Source organism: Simochromis diagramma, unplaced genomic scaffold (assembly GCF_900408965.1).
Source record: "Simochromis diagramma unplaced genomic scaffold, fSimDia1.1 OVJJ01000466.1, whole genome shotgun sequence".
In the NCBI taxonomy this organism is placed as follows: domain Eukaryota; kingdom Metazoa; phylum Chordata; class Actinopteri; order Cichliformes; family Cichlidae; genus Simochromis; species Simochromis diagramma.
This window is the reverse complement of record NW_024387287.1, coordinates 1,356,827-1,376,519: the sequence shown is the minus strand read 5'-3', so window position 1 is coordinate 1,376,519 and position 19,693 is coordinate 1,356,827. Positions and strand designations below refer to the sequence as shown.

The 19,693-nt window shown below is 40.3% G+C and overlaps 1 protein-coding gene across 2 annotated transcripts; it reads left to right on the top strand.

The window, feature by feature from the left end:
- Positions 1-1,259: 1,259 nt before the first annotated feature.
- On the top strand, positions 1,260-12,034 carry dedd (death effector domain containing). Of its 2 annotated transcripts, none has more exons than XM_040003695.1 (5): positions 1,260-1,406; positions 4,776-5,407; positions 7,906-8,010; positions 8,114-8,251; positions 9,390-12,034. In XM_040003695.1, exons 2-5 carry the CDS (start codon positions 4,843-4,845, stop codon positions 9,794-9,796), a joined length of 1,215 nt encoding a protein of 404 aa, XP_039859629.1. In that variant the 5' UTR covers positions 1,260-1,406; positions 4,776-4,842; the 3' UTR covers positions 9,797-12,034. The 2 variants fall into 2 exon arrangements, with proteins under 2 accessions (XP_039859629.1, XP_039859628.1); XM_040003694.1 differs by lacking the exon at positions 1,260-1,406 and adding an exon at positions 1,828-2,189.
- The last annotated feature ends 7,659 nt before the right edge of the window (positions 12,035-19,693 follow it).

Here is a 19,693-nt window from a genome sequence, read left to right as displayed (position 1 = left end):
ATGTTTTCATACAAACAAGGGAAGAAAAATAATGAGATTGTTAAAGACAGATCTGTGACTATAGTGATCGATGTGCTTCAGCAAATTTCTCCATCTGTTAATATTCCTGCTGCTCACAATAAATCAATTTATATAGTAAAACAAACAGAGAAAAGTCTGCGGTGTTCACTGTAACGACCACACTGATTTACAGCTGTTTTTGGGCTCAGAGGGCTTCGTTTGTGCTCACAGCCCTGAAACTTTGAATGTGTTTGTTTGACTTTTAGGTTTTCTGGAAGTTCATGTCATCAGGTTGGTTTTACACACTGTCAAGCAAAGTGAGAAGCTGGCATAGCGTTAGCTTTGATTTTAATTAACTTAAAAATATACATTTAAATGAAAAGACTACATGTGTTTTCCTTCTTTATAAAAAAAAAAGTTAACATTTTCATGGGATAATTCTGACCAGTCGTAACAGTCCGTTTCACGCACATCTTCATCCTCTGCTGAGCAGCCTCTGAACTATGCAGAAACTTTCCTGAACTTTATCTTGTGACACTGGCGTGATGGGAGTCTGGAGTTTTGGTCATAGTGAACCTGCATAAGAAAAAAAAAACACATCTGTCATGAAAATTGTTAAGAAATAGATCGCCTGTAATTAATGAATGGGTTTTATTGGCGTCTCTAGTATAAACATATTCTTTATGGCGGCGCATATGTGAGTAACGGATTGTAGTGAGGATGAAGTCACTTAATGCTGTAAATGTCATTTTATGTTGAAAGCAGACAAGACTAAATGTTCTCCTTAAAGCAGGTTTGTTGTTATCATTGAGATCTTTTAATGATTTTACAGCCCAGTGTGCGCTCTCTCTCTGCTTATAGGAGTGAATGGAGCTCACCCACCAGCCTCTGTCTCTCGCTTTCTCTCCAGTAATCATTAAAATAAGCTATTTATATATTATTTATAATCTATACAATGTTTATTTCATTATCCTTTAGATTCCAGTGTTTAAGAGATTGGATAGTCTAGTCTTCACAATCCACAGCAAAAATAATAATGACAGAGACGGTATTATTTTCTTTTACACGCGCATATAGTAAATTGAAGCGGTAGCATCAAAAACATAAAGTCAATAATTACAAGCCTCAGTCCAAAAGACTGGTTAATAGAAAATGGTACGCCACCAGTCGAAACTGGGGTACCAAAACCTGGGTTTGTCGTGGTCACGTGATCTGGGTGTTGTGAACCACGTTTCGGAGCAGTGTTTCGAAACATCTGCGCTTCGGGATGTCGAAATGTCTGCTTGGAGCTTCCCATCTCTAGTTTTATCCTAATTTACTAAACTAGCGGCACAAATATTCCAGTATCGAAGAACATGAAAAAATTACTTTTGGTCACATGTGGGCAACGTTACCTGACATCTCAGGTAAGAAATCTGATCCCAACTTTATTAGAGAACAGTTATTTTGTTCTCTAAAGAACAAAATACTGCCTGCTGTAATTTCAGCGGTTGAATATTAGGTTTTGTTTGTCAACACAACTATATATATATATATATATATATATATATATATATATATATATATATATATATATATATACAATATATGTATATATATATACATACGTATCTTGACAGAAGCAGATTTGGTGATATGAACTAGTATCACCAAATATCACAGGAGAATCCGTATAAGAATAAGGTTAACCAATGACACAGACCGTCCATGTTACATTTTAATAAGCTATCCAGTCATGACAACATGAGGTTGCACAAAAACTCATAGATAATATTATATTGAACTACAGACACAAGCGCGTCTGTGTACTACCAAGGGGTTTTCACAAAGCGAGTGGCTAATTTGAGTACCCCGAACACCGGAACTGAACTGATCATTGAACTGGAAGTTCTTTCATTTTAGCTGAAGACTGAAAATTGTTTCCTTATTTTCCCACGGTGTCAGGCTGAAGACCAAAACCATTAAACGAACTCGTATCTGAAACTCACCCTGAAAGCAGCAGTGCCGCATGTTAATAGGGTGGAAACCTATGTCTTTAACAAATATCGTGCAGTTGACCAAAACATTAAACGTAGCTAAACTTGGTTTCTACCTTCAAAGAAGCGTTGCTATTACATCCCGAGAAGCTAACTTACCGTTAGCTGCCTACTGAAGTTTGATAGCTTCGGACTCATCAGGACACATTAAAGGTAACATAAATGTATCTTTGATAATTATGTATATCTTTTGTTTCGTTGTAATTTTTTTACTGATCTTATTACTGTAGGTAGGTGACGTTACAGCTTACATGAAATCATGACTAAATCGACGAGGAGTCACAACAAATAACGTAATTCATAAAGATCGGTGTAGCATTGTATTGCGTAATCTTTACATATTAGTGGTTATTAAGCTAGAGAACAATAACAGGGATGTGGCAATCATACGAAAAACAAACAAACTGCAGTTTCTTTAAATCTATTTAAATGTAGTTAGCTTTCTAGCTAACTTCCGTTTGGTACGTGGCTAGCTGTTAACCTGTTTTGTGGTTTGCTGCTCAGATGGAAGTGGTTCTTGTTTATTTTATTTTAGAAACTATTCAAGTGAGTTGGGCTCGTGAATTTTTATAAATGCTAACAAGACTTTGAATTACAGTCGCCACAACATAAGCAGACATTTTCGTATTTGACTAGTGATTTATAATCCTTCTTGTTTTCGCAGGCATTGGGACGGTGATGAAACGGGCATTTATATTGATATTTTACTTGCGTTCAGTCTAAATGTTCCCAGAATGCAGTATGGAATGTAATTGTCATTAAAGTGGACATGAAACAGTACATGTATTTTAGGTATTTCTAGGGTATGATATACTCTGTCAGAAACCCTTTTCCTTGTTTTGGTTTAGAAATTCTCATCTCACATTATCTCACCTAGTGGATTGCTTGATTGTATAAGTGAGGAAAAGTGAACATCAGATGTAAATGAAGGCGTCTGTGACATTAAAAATGTATGAAACCTAATAAAGAAAGGGAAGAACAAGCAACCCAACATGTGGCATCTAAATAATTCAACTTTTTGTAAAAGTATAAAAGTTAAACTTTATTATCTTGTCCGCACCCACAAAGAGTTGATGTTTACAGAATATGCCCAATCACAAGGGTTAGCAAAGCACATATTTTGTAAATGAAGAATGAACTGTAGTGTAAAATATTAGGAGAGGAAATAAATGTAGATTAAATGCATTACACAGTTTAAGCGCAAGATATCTGCTGCAGCCCAGGTAGCGGTATGAGACGGCTGCTGTACAGAGTCCATAGTATTAAAAAGTGTTGTCATTAATGTGTGTACATTAAAGGCCCTTTCACATAGGCCATGGCATGTGCTGTGCTGACAGCTAGCTAGAGCGTAGGACCCAAAATCCTCTATGCGAGTTTGTGTTGTAATATGTTCAAATGTTTAATTAAAAAAATGCATTGGTCATTCATAAAGAAGAATGCTTCTATCCCCAGAGCCATTGAAAGGAATGACTTAAAGACTCTGGAGTCAAAACATTTACTGAACTCAGAAACACAAAGAGTTTGTTTTCCTTCCTTGTGTACTTGAACTTAGCGCAGCTGTAGGTGTGAAGGTACTTTGCAGCATGCAGTGGTGAAAGTTCAACTGGTCTGAATTTTGACTGCGGTATGCACAAGTACTTGCACGATAGCGCTGCGCTTTGCTTGGCGCAGTGGGAAAGAAATAACTAGGTTTCAGAGCGCAGCACTGCGTGTACCGCGTCCTGTGGAAAAGGGCCTTTAGTGCGTTGAAACATCAGTAAGGCTGGAAAAGACTGATCAGTCTCTTCATTTGGAAAAAAATCTCACTATAATTACGGGCTTGGGCACGTATCAGTTTTCATTTTCTTGTCCTTATGTTCAGTTTGTGTTGACTGTGTTGTGTTCATTACTTTACTTGAGGCACTCAGTTTCTCCATTTTTAAGTTTCTTTTATGATAGATTTACTCACTGCTGATATTGAGAGTGGAAGAGAGGCAAGGTGCTCAGGAGTGAGCATTTGAGGGAAATATTGTTGTACATGACACAAACTGCTTTTACAAAATAGAACAACTTAGTAAAAAGCTAAAAGTAATTCACATTTATACAACATAAAGCAAATTACTCATATTTTCAGAAAAACCCAACCTTTTATGTGCAACATTGATCTTATTCAGAGTTAATAAACACTTACTTGCTCTGTTCTGTTTCTCTAAATAACGTAGTTCATTGTACTGTTATTAGCACCAGTCATTGCCCAAATGCAGGTTAAGTGGTGTGGAAATTTGAACAGTGCACAAACCTGCTAGTCTTATCTAAATGCCGTTATGTGATTCGAGCAGATACTAACATGTAACGTCGTCATACTACGTGCCACCGATTGGCTGGTCAGTAGCGTCACTCGGTCTCATTCGTGAAAATTAAAACCGCCATTTTTTGAAACCCGGAAACAAGGGAATGGTTATAAAAAAGCAACGCCGTGGTCCGCGAAGCACCAGGCTTCTTTTTTTTTTTTTTTTTTTTTTTTTTTTTACACACAAAAAAGCAAGATAGTGGCAGGTTAAATGCTTGAGTGGCTGATAAATTTTAATTTCCACCTGTGACTGTAATTATGAAATGCCTTCTCAAAAGTAAGATGTGAGTGATCCTATTTGTTTGTTTGTATCATGTTAACGTTTGGTTATTCATGTTTATGTTCACTAACGGTAAGCTTTATCAGAAGTGCTTGAAAATTTATGTCTTTGTTCCTTTCCTTATTTGTAGTTCATCAATTGATTGGAAGGAGGAGTTGCAGGGATTCTCGCATCCCTCGTCACCATTGGCCCCTGAGATGACATCACAACAACCTCAACTCCCTAATGCTCTTATACCTCCCCAGCTTGCTCAGAACTCCAATGCTCATCAGATCCGACCTCACATTCACCCGAATCAGCTGGAGTCGAGTCAGAGCAGTGCAAATGCTGGGCTTCTTGAACATAGGCCTCTGACAGGCAGGCCAGGCTGCCCTGGTGCTTTAGCCACTACTGGGGAGTTGGTCAACAGGAATGTTTCTGTTTCCTCCACCAACTCTAGCTTGACCAGAAGAGATGGGGGCTTTGAACCATGGCCCGAGGAAGCAGTGGATAACTCCCATGGGCTGTACTCACTCCACCGTATGTTTGACATAGTTGGAGCCCAGCTAACACATCGGGATGTAAGGGTATTGTCATTCCTGTTTGTTGATGTAATTGACGAGTATGAGCGAGGTGGCATCAGGAGTGGAAGAGATTTTCTGCTGGCGTTAGAGCGCCAGGGTCGCTGTGATGAGACAAACTTCAGACATGTGCTGCAGCTTCTAAGGATTATCACCCGCCATGACCTTTTGCCTTATGTCACACTCAGGAAACGGCAGGCCGGTGAGTTAATCTAACCAACTCCATGTTGTCCTATAAATGACTACAAAAATAACTTGCACATTCATGCAGGAATTTACATTAGAGTGGTGTGAAGCAGGAAAAACTCGAAAAATGGATTTTAGTTAGGTTGACGAGGGCCAAATTGTCATAGGTAGACAACTGGATTGGGGCATCTCAGTGCCCCAGTCTGCAGTAGGTAGTATCTATCAAAAGTGATCCAAGGAAGAAACAGTTGTAAACTATTGACCAGGTCATGGGCAGCCAAGGCTCACTGATGCATGTGGAAAATGAAGGCTTGCCCATGTGGTCAGATCCAACAGACAAGGTACTGTAGCTAAACAAAAAAAAAAGGTTGACGCTGGTTTTGATAGAAACGTGTCAGAATACACAGTACATCACAGCTTGTTGCATATGGGGCTGCAGGCCAGTCAGGGTGCCCATGCTGGTCTCGTCCACTGCTAAAAGTACCAACAGTGGCCAAGTAAGCGTCAACATTGGACCATGGAGGAATGGAAAGCTGTGCCTAGTCTGATGAATTGCCATTTTGTTTACATCACATGTGCATCTCCATCACTAAACTGGGGACCACCTGGCACCAGGATGCACTATGGTAAGAAGGCAAGCTGGCAGAGGCAGTGTGATGTTTGGGTAATGTTCTGCTGGGAAACTTTAGGTCTTCTGGATGTTACTTTGACATATAACTCAAGCATTGTTGCAGACCAGTTCACTTCAGTAAGTTATATAGCACCAAGTCACAACAATAGTTGCCTCACAGTGTTTGTATTGTAAGGTAAAGACCATACAATTAAACAGAGAAACCACAACAATTAGATGAGCTCCCATGAGCAAGCACTTTGTGATGGTGATAAGGAAAAACTCCCCCTAAACAGGAAGTAACCGCTAGCAGAACCAGGCTCAGGTAGGGGCAGCCATCTGCAACTCACCCCGTGTTAGCTTAACGGTGCACTTAATCCAAGACTGACACTGCAGTCGATGTTTGGAGACAGGATGTTTGCCTGACGACCACACAGGAGCAGTAATGACAGCCGGAGGCCTCAGGGAAGCGCTTGTGTGACTGTGTGCGTCATCTAGTTGGTTTTACTGTGGGATAATGCTACTTAAGGCCCAGTCTTACTTCATTTTGATTGTTTAATATAAGTGTAAAAAATAAATGGCATTTTTGATGTGGTGATTAAATAAGCTGTTCGCTGAATTTACAGAAAATGCACAGAATTTTGTTATAATACATCATTATCGGGATAAGAAATTACTTTTGGTAATATTGCACAGCCCTAGCTCTGTGTAGTTTATCAAAAAGGAAATTTTTAAGTCTAATCTTAAAAGTAGAAGAGGGTGTCTGTTTCACAAATCCAAACCACAGAAGAGGGCCCTGAAAGCTGAAGGCACCGCCTCCCATTCTACTTTTAAATACCCCGGTGACACAAGTAAACCAGCAGTCTGAGAACGCGTCCTGTTGGGGTGATATGGTACTATGAGGTATACCATATCATCCTAAGATAAAATGGGATGTGAACTAACTAATAATGCTAGTTTCTGATTATTTTTTTTCTTTTTTCTGTTGCAAATATCATCTTTCTCTTTGCTTTCCTCTGCCAGCACAATAGACACCATGGGGAGAAGAAGTTAAGGAGACAATATACAGTAAATGCAGTAATGTTAAACAGTAATACCCAATGCTGTAATTTAAGCTCTAGCTTTAAAAAACAAAACAAAACAATCCAGCAGTCAGAAATATCATCCAGTGTCACCGGCTCACTAACATGAATTTCAAGCCTTTTTACTTTTTACATTTTTTTAACATGATTTTTTTTTTTTTAAATTTAATTCTGTTCCATTTTCATTCAAAGCCTTTGTTTATAACCATGTTGCTTGGAGTAAAGACATCATTCTAGAACCGTCACCTTATTTGTGTATTAATAATAATAATAATAATAATGGATTGGATTTATATAGCGCTTTTCAAGGCACCCAAAGCGCTTTACAATACCACTATTCATTCACTCTCACATTCACACACTGGTGGAGGCAAGCTACAGTTGTAGCCACAGCTGCCCTGGGGCAGACTGACAGAAGCGAGGCTGCCATATCGCGCCATCGGCCCCTCTGGCCAACACCAGTAGGCAAGTAGGGTAAAGTGTCTTGCCCAGGGACACAACGACCAGGACAGAGAGCCCAGGGATCGAACCGGCGACCTTCCGGTTACAGATGCGATTGTCTTAATGCAAACATTAAAATGATATATATAAAGCTAATTTAATCCGTTCTTTACGTAAATGTTGATTGCTGCATGTCATCTTTGCATTATGTGTGACTGATTCCTGTAGTTTGAAGAGGATTAAATGGTAAATGGCCTGTATTTGTATAGCGCTTTACTAGTCCCTAAGGACCCCAAAGCGCTTTACACAACCAGTCACACACACATTCACACACACATTAGCTTTTGAAATAAAATAATATCAGAAATCATTTCTTTTCAGTGTGCCCAGACCCTGTTGATAAATACCTGGAAGAGACATCAGTGCGATATATATTACCAAGAGGAAGAGTACAGAACAAAGACACTGTACCGTACAGAAGAACAGGTGGGTGTTGACATCTGAGTGCACGCTTATGTCTTCCTATTCACATTTTACAGTATGATTCAGATGACTAAAAAAACATAATAAAAATAATGTTGTTTTCTAGGTCCCCAGCCAGTCATTTGTTGTTCCCCATCAGCACCACACGTGGGTCCTGCACAAACAAAGCCAACTCCTCCTGTACCAAACCGCAAACGGAAGAGAATTCACTCTTCGGCTGACTGCAGAGAGAAGCAAACATGCGGTAAGAAGAAACTGCATATACTGCGTTATCTGATTTGATTTGATATACCTTTATTAGTCCCACAAAGTGAAATATCAGTGTTTCTATTCTATCTTATGTGTGTGTATGTGCACACATACACCAAACATATCCAATCACAGCCCTGCATCATTTTGTTTTGTTATTTTTACAAATATATATATATATATATATATATATATATATATATATATATTTTCCAAAGTTGAAAGAGCTGTCAATAGTCCCACTCAAGTTTTTATCAGATTCATGGATGTGTGAGCCCAAGTAGCCAAAAGAGGCAGCACAGTCCATCAGCTGGTTAGCACACCAAATATAACAATTTCTGTTTTGCTTTCATTAATGAAAATGACGAAAAGTATTGCTTTAACCAATTCATTAGGTTTTTAAGGCAGTTTAACAAGAACCGCAGTGAATATCATATGATTATAAATCTGGATCTCATCAGCAAAACGATGAAAAGACAGATTATGTTTCCTCAAAGCAAACCTAATGGGCCCAAAGGTACGCAAAATAGAGGACCCTTGAGGTACACTGCAAGAGGGCAAAGGCAAATTTTAACAGAGAAACTTCTGTTAGTTTGACTTTAAATCAATCCAAAGATTCACCTTTAATGTCCACACGCAGTTCAAAGAGATAAAAGAGTAGAAATAAAGCAGTCTTTTGTATTAACTAAAGCAGTGCAATTAGTTTTGCAATGAAAGTCATGGTCTCGAACTACCTTTTGTTTTTTTAATCTAGCCTTGTTGCTTATTATTGCCTTTCAGAACTTAACATTTTGGGTGGGATATATTTAAATAAACTACACATGTGGTTTATGAGCTCTGTAGCTCTCAATTTACTACAAATTGCACTGAACAGAAAAAAGCATGTGGTAATTTGTAGTTGATATGACTGCTGCTTTTAGGAGTGTTGCTTTATTTGGAATATCAGGAAGGGTATAGTATAGAAGCGATGTGTGAGTTTGAAGCATATCTTCTGTTGTTTGTTTGTTTTAACACTGTAATGATTGAAATAATCATTATCTTGTACAACATTTACAAGACAATTAATGACAAAGAAGTTGTCCAGAATACTTTGACAGTCTCTTGTTTTTTGTGTTTTTGTTCAATCCTTTCAGATATTCGTCTACGAGTTCGTGCTGAGTACTGCCAGCATGAATCTGCACTTCAGGGCAACGTCTTCTCCAACAAGCAAGAGGCAGTGGAGCGGCAATTTGAGCGCTTCAACCAGGCCAACACTATCCTAAAATCGCGAGACTTGGGCTCCATCATCTGTGACATCAAATTTTCTGAGCTCACCTACTTGGATGCCTTTTGGAGGGACTACATCAATGGATCATTGTTAGAGGCCCTCAAAGGGGTCTTTATCACAGATTCCCTAAAACAGGCTGTAGGCCACGAGGCTATAAAACTGTTAGTCAATGTTGATGAGGAGGACTACCAAGCTGGTCGACGCAAACTGCTCCGTAATTTGGTCACAAGTGGAGGGAGCTCAGCAGTGGGTAACAAAGACTCTGTATCTTAGAAACATTCTCCAGGTGGTAGGGAGTAGAGTGAGATGTGATTGTTGTTTAAGGTGCCTGAAAGGAACTGAAGAACTTCCAGCCAACCCCATTAAATATTTGAGAACTAAGTTCATATGTTATCTACTTGGCATCCCTTTCCATAGCATGTACAGAGAAATGGAACTGTGTTGGCAAAAACAAAGGGGTGATGCAAACAAGTTGGTATTATTGTTCATTTTCTTCAAGGATGGAATCAAACAAGTGCATTGAATTTAACCAATTTCTTGTTTGTGGTATGTTAGCTCAGCTCATTTAAAACTTTTAACCTAAAGATACTGTTCAATCCTGTTTTAAGGTGAAGTTATTTTGAATGCAGGAAACACTTAATTCTCACAAGTTACTCCCAGTGGGAGATGTACTTATTTTTAGACTTGTTTTGTGGTTTTTTTCCAGGTAGATTACAAATTGTTTGGCATACCCAACGAGAGAATGTTCTGTGAACACTTTTGCAAGGATCAAGCTTCTCTTTCCCTGTCACCTTTACTGTGCCTGGCATTCTTTAACACATTCTGTCTGCCAACAGCTGTGAATTCAAATTCAATTGTAAAGTCACTGCCAGTTTATGGAAACAATGTAAGAGAATAATTCTAATGTGTTCAATTATTTCCAGTGAGAAATGGACTTTTGTGGTGTTCTTAATATGTATGGATTTGAAAGTGTGTCAGTTCCTTTGTCACCCTGTACCTACTTGCTGTGTTAATTATGAAGCAAGACTGATGTTGAATAAATTTTATAATGACACTAAACACAAATCTGTAAAACAGCAGGGAAATTCACACCAGTATGTGCAGTCACGTCAGTAGGTGCAGGAAGCAAGATGCCAGACCAAAGTGATGTGGGTGACAGAGAGTCAGTGATTGTCTGTGATTGGTTACAAATCTCTCATCTAGCTTTAGCTTTAGAATTGGTATAAAGAGCAATCTCTTCTATGGATACAACATGAGCATGTAGTTAAACTTGTCTCCTCTAATAGTGCTACAGGAGGTGTTGAAATAACATCACATCTCATTTCATCCCATCCCTTAAAAAGCAGTTGTCACAGGTATGGTAACTTTCAAACAGAAAATAAAGCGTAAAAAAATAGCACTGTAGAAGCCAAAATAATATAATAGCAAGATGTAAAGCATGTTGATCCTCCACAATTTAAGTTGCACAATTATATGCTTCTAGTAGGAGGCTTTCACAGTGTAACATGAAACTAATAATGGATGGGTGCCTGTGAAAACCACATGTGGCCCCCCGCCCCTAAAATTATAACCACTTGTTATGTTTAATAAATCCAAGTGTAAGACAGGACTAAGAATGTATCAATGTCTGACATATACATGCCCTTTCATCACGCCAAACTATACTTTACTACTTTGCAAAGTAGGCCCTATTTCTTGCAATGACATGTAATGTTAATGTTAGTGTTCACCATCAAATGTTGATATGCAGAATCATCTTTTTGGATGCAATTCATCAGGATAAATGACTAATTGACATTGATGTCAGGCCAATGCAAGCTCAGTTAGAAAATGTGTAATAGCAGTATATCGAGGATGAAGTAGATCGGAGACTGAATATCATTTCAGTGCGTACTGTTACCTGGAACACCAATCTGTAATTCTGCTATTTTACATTTTCCTTTGTTTTTCTGTATGCCTACCCTAAAATCTCCTACGACATGAACAGGCCAGTACTCAAGAGAAGCAAATGTGACCTGTGTAATCAGCAAACTATGTTTTTAATGCAGTTGTTCACTTTCCAGCTTAATATTTTCTCTTAATGCATTACAGATATGCATTTTTTTTTTGTCAAATGTTGTAATGAAATTTTACTTGTGTTAAAAATGTAACTGAATCTTGTCTAGCTTCTCATCAGTTAGTTAAATGGTGACCTGAATTTAGCATTTGGTTTTATGTAACCTTATAAAAATTCCATGTGTTTTTATTATGATTTTTGATCCTAGGAAAGAAAGAAATAAAAGCCCCGTATTGTGTTGGCCATAATGGCATCTTTTGGGACATATCAGAACATGCAAGTTTGACAGGCCACTGTGAATGATATAGAAGAGGCATACATTTTATATTTTTATCCAGTGGAATTTCATGTTAAGGTTAAAAGTTCGTATCTAAGAAATAGGTAGGTGTATGTTGACTGTATGTTATGGTAGTTGTTAAATCCAGCTTTTACATTAAATTGCATGCAACCTGTTATGGTGTCAGTGTCTCAAGTCACAATGTAACCATTTTGTAAATATTTTTGTGGGTCACATTTTCTTACTTCAGTTTTGCATTTCTTTCAGAAAATAGGCCTGTAGAAAGTTTTGATTTTACGTGGCACTGCAAATATTACAAAAAAAAAAAAAAAGAATAATCCAAACTCACCCCTGAAGGCGCTCTTTATCCTTCGATCATGGGTCCTGTATTAGAGGCCTGGGAGTTTGAGGGTCTTGTGCAATAATTTTGCTGTTCATAGGACTGCATTCTTCTGGACAGAGATCTCGGATGTCGTTCCCTGAATCTGCTTGAACCACTCACCCAGTTTGGCGGTCACTACCCCAAGTAATCTGATTACCACAGGGACTACTGTTGCCTTCACCCTCCGCATCTTCTCAAGCTCCTGTCTCAGCCCTTGGTTATTCTTGAGCTACAGCCATCTTCCTCTGCCTGTCCACTTCTACCACTATTCCTCATGGTTCATGGCTCCTGTTTGCTCGTGGGATTCCAAGGTACATGTAGCTACCTTCAATGTCTGCCTTCTGTTACTAAATGGCAAATTGTTCTGGTTCTTATATAGTACTTTTCTACTCTTCATGCTTGAGAGTTTTGAACATTGTTGTTATCTGTTGTGTCCTTCAGCCCATTATGCTCTTCCAGTATTTCTGCATCTCCAGCCTTGGTGGGGCTGTTCTCATATTGTCTCCTGCCACTGAGAGTACACCTGGGATGGTTCATTGGAGAACATGTGGTTTATTGACCTGGCTTCTATCGCTCTGGTATCACAACCAGTCCAGCGTTTGGACACACTTTCTGATTTAAAGGGTTTTCTTTATTTTGACTAATTTCTACATTGTAGATACTGAAGACATCAAATATATGAAGCAAGATATATGGAATTATGTAGCAAAGAAAAAAATTATAAATAATTCTTAATATGTCATATTTTATACAGAGCTCCAGTAGCAGACACATCTCTACATGTTCAGAGGAGACTGTGTGAATCAGGCTTTTATGGTCAAATAGCTGCTAAGAAACCACGAGTGAGGAAAAGCAACAAGCAGAAGAGATTTGTTTGGGCCAAGAAACACAAGGAATGGACATTAGACCAGTGGACATCTGTGCTTTAGTCTGATAAGTCTTTGTCTTTGTGTGACGCAGAAAAGGTGAATGATGGTCTCTACATTCATGGTTCTCACTGTGAAGCATGGAGGAGGTGTGAGGGTGTCAGGGGGCTTTGCTGGTGACACTGTTGGAGATGTATTCAAAATTGAAGGCACACTGAGCCAGCATGGCTACCACAGCATCCTGCAGCAACATGCCATCCCATCATTGATTTTTCAACAGCACAATGACCCCAAACGCACCTCCAGGCTGTGTCATGGCTATTTGACCAAGAAGGAGAGTGATGGAGTGCTGACCAGATGGCCTGGCCTCCAACGTCACCTGACCTAAACCCAGTGGAGATGGTTTGGGATGAGATGGAGCGCAGAGTGAAGGCAAAAGGACCAACAAGTGCTCAGCATCTCTGGGAACTCCTTCAAGACTGTTGGAAACCATTTCAGGAGACGACCTCATGAAGCTCATGGAGAGAATGCCAAGAGTGTGCAAAGCAAGAATCAAAGCAAAGGATCTGAAATATCAAACATGTTTTGAGTTATTTCACACTTATGTGTTCGTTCATAGTTTTGATGCCTTTATTGAGAATCTACAATGTAAACAGTCATGAAAATAAAGGAAAACTATTAAATGAGAAGCTGTGTCCAAACGTTTGACTTGTAGTGTACCTCTTTAAGGTGGCTGCCCAAGGCTGTGAGTCTTCGCTTGGCAGTTTCTACGGCCTCAGGTAAAGGCAGCTTGTTATACTTCTTTATCACACCTTTTTGCAGTTTTGACGGTTGGTTAACTTGCCTCTGTTCTAGCTTGATCCTGGCCTGTAGTCTCCTTCTCCATGGAAGGTCATACTCTCTGTGACTGTTCATTTTGTAACCAAGCATCTCAGTGATCACTGTTGCTGTGGCGTAGATCAGCTGGTGTGTTTTAGCGATGGTCGCAGTAGGGATTATCAATAATAATAATAATAATGATGATACATTTTATTTAAAAGTGCTTTTCAAGACACCCAAGGACACTTAACAATAGAATAAAACAGATAAAACAAGACAAAACAGAGAGCAATTTTAAAAAAGATAAAATAAAGAAACAGTTAGTTCACAGTGAACATGCAGATTTGAACAGATGAGTTGTGATTGAAACTGGGGGAGAGAACCAATGTTTCTTATATCTGTGGGTAGAGAGTTCCTCAGCCTGGGAGCAGAGCAACTGAAAGCTCTGCTTCCCATGGTGCTGAGGCGGAAAGAAGGCACAGCAAGTGGGATAGAAGAAGAAAATCCAAGCGAGTGGGCAGAAGAGGTAGTGCTTAACAGGTCCGAAAGGTAAGGAGGAGCAAGGCTATGAGGGGCCTTAAAGGTGAGCAGAAGAAGCTTGTATACTATTTGGAATTTCACAGGGAGCCAGTGAAGTTCCTGAAGTACAGGGGTGATGTGCTGGTAGGAGGGGTTCTGGTGATAATGCGGGCAGCAGAGCTTTGAACCAGTTGAAACTTGTGGAGGGATTTTTTGGGGGAGACCATGCATGAGAGAATTACAGTAGTCAGTAAGCGAGGATTCAGGGTCACCTGATCCAGCCCTAATAACATGCTTTGTCAAAAGGAAAAGTTTTAAGTTTAATCTTGAAAGTGGAGAGTGTCTGTCTCCCAAATCCAAACTGGACAGCTGGTTTCACATAAGAGGGGCCTGGAAGCTGAAGGCTCTGCCTCCCATCCTACTTTTAAATATCCTGGAAACCACAAACTGTGCTATGAGGTTGTTAAGATAAGATGGGGCCAGATTATTCAATTAATTATTTAATAAATGAATGAACAATTTTTTTCAGCATCACTCTGAGACAGGATGTTTCAAATTTTAGAGATGTTGCACAAATGAAAGAAGGCAGTCCTGCATATTATTTTAATATGCTCAATAAAGGACATATCCTGGTCAAAAACTATTCCAAAAATCCTCACAGTGAAGCTGGAGGCCAAGGTAATGCCGTCCAAAGTAAGCATCTGGTTAGATACCATATCTAAGATTTGTAGGACTGATTAACCTCAGTTTGATCTGAATTTAGAGGCATAAAAATTAGGGAGAGAAACCTAGGGTAGTTCTTATTTTCTTCACTCAATCATCAAAAGCAAGATGTTCTAGCTTTACCAATGGCTTTTTTTTTATAGAGCAGCGAACTCTTTTTCCAGGCTAAATGGTAACTTCTAGTGAGATGCCATTTCCTCTACAGCTTACAAGTGATCTGCTTTAACGTGCATGTTTGAGAGTTACACTGGAGAGGCAAGAACTTCTGATTTGAGGCTTTCATTTTCAGAGGAGCAAGAGTATCCAGAGTTGTGTTAATAATTCTAAAATTATTAACAATATAATCAACATCTGTAGGAGTGGAGTTAAGTGAGCTGCTCTGCTCTGTTGGCACTGAAATTGATAACAGTAGATGAATTATGTCCTTAAACCTGTTGCAGCACTTTCAGAAAGACATGTACTGCGATTAAATCTACTCCCCACTGCTGTGTAATCCATTATTGTAAATTTAAATGTCATTAGGGATCGATCAGACAAAAGAGGGTTTTCAGACAACTGTTTGCAGGCTTAATTTATCTGACGGACAGTTTCTTTCCATCATCACAATATAACTCAATTGTGCAGTGTGTGTGTTCATAAGGGAATGGTGTTGTTGCAATGTAATTTTTAAATTAATTATATTGCCTAAGATATTAAAACTGCATTCTATATTACAGGACAAGTCAGGCTCATTCATTTGTGACTCATGTTTTTATCACACAGGATACAGACATGGAGGCTGAAAAACAGGGAATGGGGCTGCATGTGAGAGAGGAGATGTGCAGCCAGAAGACGTTCAGTTGGAAAAAAGTGTCTTCATTTAAGCTGTGGTGGTCCTCACTGGCTCGGCTAGCATTGCACGGCTGTGGTGGTCTGCTGTTTGGACTTAAGTTACCCACCAGAGCTCAAATACATGTTTTGATTTTTTTTTCTGATGGACACAAACTGTCATCTAATGCACAAACTCTCAAAAACAAGTTTGTGTGACAAGTAGAACAAGAGTGGCGGCAGCCAGCACCCTTTAATGTTAAGTTTAAGATAGTTATAATTAAGCTAGCATGGAATTTTTAAAAACATGTTTAGTCTTGGAAACTGTTGTGCAAAAGTCTTGAACCATCTGTTTATTTGCTTTTGCTAGGGAAATGGGTGCACATTTTAATACACATGGTATAGTAAGGTATATAGTGTATATTAAAATTATATGGTATACAAGACAAAAACAGTTTTTCACAATTCTAATGACCTTGAAAGTCAATATTTGGTATGAGCAGCTTTACTCTTCAACACAGCCAACTTTCTGAGGCAGCTTTCTGCTAGTACCAAAGTGCCTACATATGAAGTTACATGTACAAATGAGTTCTTTGCTAAGTTGACTGTTATGTATAGATTGGTTGATCCTTTGGACTCAAATAGACTGAAAAAGCAGCCAATATAAAACACTAAAGATACAAACACACAACTTTGCAAGAGCTTGAGAAAGCCTGTAAAACTACTGCTCAAGATCACTTTTAAAAAATTGCCTTTGGCCCACGCCGAAGGTGGGAGCCTTTGGGAAACAGAAGCAGTTAAATTCACCCCTCCACAGAGAGCGATAATGGAAACAGCCAGCTGTACAGATTCTCAGCACAAAATCACCTGTAACTACACCGTAGAAAAACAGAAAATGTGCTGGTAATTTTCTGCCAGGACGTTTTCTGTTTTTTTCCAGACGTTCACAGACTTTTCCATAAATGGTAAAACAAAAAATCCTGTAGATATAGAGTACACTCTCTGTTCTATTTAGGGAACAGTTCCTTCAACTCTAAAATGGAAAATTCATTTTTTTTCACAGCATGTTTCCTGTATTATTAACAGATATTTTGCATATATAGACTGAGGCGCCCAGACTGAGGAAGATCTTAGTCTGGGCGTCTATTGTCTTGTGTAGTCTGGAAGATGAGTGGATGACGGGGTGGGTGCAGTTTTCTCTGTGGTGGGGTCGGGTGGGCTGTCCCGGGCTCTGTGGGGCCGGGCGGCGCTGCTGTTCTGGGCCCCGGTCCGGATGGGCCTGGGCCCCCTTTCCCTGGCGGGTTGCAGAGTATGGGGGGTGCCTACTGAGGTCAGCGGGGGAGCTGGCCCCAGGGAGGGGTCACTTGCCCCTCCCTTCCTTCCCTCCCCATCTCCAGCTGCCTCCCTCTTCCCGCTCCACCACAATCACCCACACATGCAGGGCCTTGGGGTAAAGGTGTGTCACCAGGGTGCAGGGGAGGCCACCCCCCGTCCCCTTCTGGCTGCCTGTGCCTCAATTTTATCTCACAACTTAGACATTCACATTACTCACACTCTCATAACACATACATATAGGACCTTGGGGGTGGGCACGCTACACGGAATACAAAAGACCATCAGGGTGTACACCTCACCCCTGGCGTCGTTGCCCACCTCTCAATTTTAAATACATGTAGACATTGAGGGCTAGCAGGAGGGTCTATGCGCTTACCTGCTGCTCTCTGGCAGGTAGCTCCATGCCCTCCTGGGTTTTAAAGGCACCTTAGAACACACATGCATCAACACTACAATGAGCGGGTGGAGGGAGGTTTGGAGTCTTCTCACACCTTTGTCCTCTGCGGCCTTTTGGAGTGGGGGGGCTAGGAGGAGGAGTTGGCCGTCCGACTGGGGTCTGGAGTGTGGGGCCTCCCTGCTGCTGTGGAGTCGGGGTGGTCTGCTTCTCCCCACCGCAGGGAAAAGGGTAACACCACCTGGGTCTGGGTGCAGTTTTCCCCTCCAGGGGCAAGGGTACCTAGACCTGGGGCTTAGAGTACGCTTGGGGAGTGTGATTGTGTGTACAGCGTCTCTTTATGTCTGTCTCCACGTTGGTTGAGTGTGGAGTAATTGCATATGAGAGCATGAGGGTGGGAATGGATGTTTGTATCTGTGTGTGCCTGTATGTCTGTGTCTATATGTCAGGTTGGGTATCAGACGCCACCTCTCTGGGGACATCTCAGGCCCTCCAAGGTTTGGAGGCCTATCTCCCCCCACCACTACTTCCCCTGCCAGTGGCAGATGCCCTCAGACATCGGTGCGTTGGTGGTTCTTTGTGTCCAGGGATGGGCGTCCAGGTACACACTCCTTGGTGGCTGCTTATCGGGGCCTGGAGCCTGGGGCTCGCTCGGGCCACTTCGAGGGTGGGCTGCCCCCGGCCTCTCGGCCTGGGGCTCGGTCACTCTGGCGCAGCTGGCTGCCGGCGGAGCTCACGAGCACGTCACTGCAACCCCCCCTGGCTTCTGCTCCGCGGCTGCTGAGTGACCCCTCATCTGGGACTCTCCTCAGCTCTTTCTGGGATGGTGGCGCGGCTGCCCCTCTGTTGGTCTTCCTTGGTCTCTTGTGTTCTGGGGGCCTCTGGATGTCTGGAGTTTTGATCTCCTCCATACCTGCTTCATGCCCTGGAGGACGGGGCTGTGGCTCCCCACCTCTAGCAGATCATTACATGAAGGAACCTTTTAAAAACAAGCGCGTTCATGCTCACAGGTGTACACACGGGTGCTCACACACACAAACTACACCCTTTTTGGCTCCTACTTCAAAGCACACTGTGCGCTGTCAATCTTGCATGTTGCACAATAATGTTTAATATTTAGTATTTACTTTTTTCTTTTTTCTTTCTCAACAGGTGATCCTGTTGTACAAGACCAATTTTAGGCACTTCTTTTCACTGTAAATCAATAAATGTACTTTTTTATATCCTAAACCATACATTCTTATAATTGCTACCTAATATATCATTTGCTCAAAACTTCTTAAACTAAAACGTCTTAATTTAATCTGTGCCAAGTACACAACAACATTGGTACAATTAATGTTAGGTATTATTTTATTCTCCTCAACTCAAAAAAACGAAATTTTTATTGACTAAACAGCTAATACATGAACCAAATAACTCACAATCTTTCAAATTTGAGCATTTTAATTTTCCATTAAATAAGTTTGTAGTCATGTAAATGTGTTCATGTATATAAGGAATGGGTATTCACTAACTGATATGATTCTGATTCACAGGTTCCTGATTCAAGTCAATTCAATTTTACTCAGACAGTCAAAAATATTATAATTCTGATCATTTACAGTACATATCCATATTTGTATATCTATGTATAAAAACAAAGCTGACACTGTGAGACTTCATCAGAGGTGTGAGCGTCACAGAAGGATGAAGGATTTTCCTGGCCTGGCTTTTTATAGCAGATAACCTAAAAATATTCTGCAGGAGATCAAAAACTGAAGAAAACCATGAATCAACATCTGAACATTACCTGATGCTGAAGTGAAACAGAGCAGAGCTCTTGTCAGAGGTTATTTTTGAAAAAACAAAACAAAACTGTGGGCAACAATTCTGGACTGCAGGAAACCTCAGACTTTAGAGGGAAAACCAGCACACCGCAGACCACGGCCTCTCTGTGTGAGGATCTAAATGTATTCTACGCTAGATTCGACACAGCGAACACCATGAGAC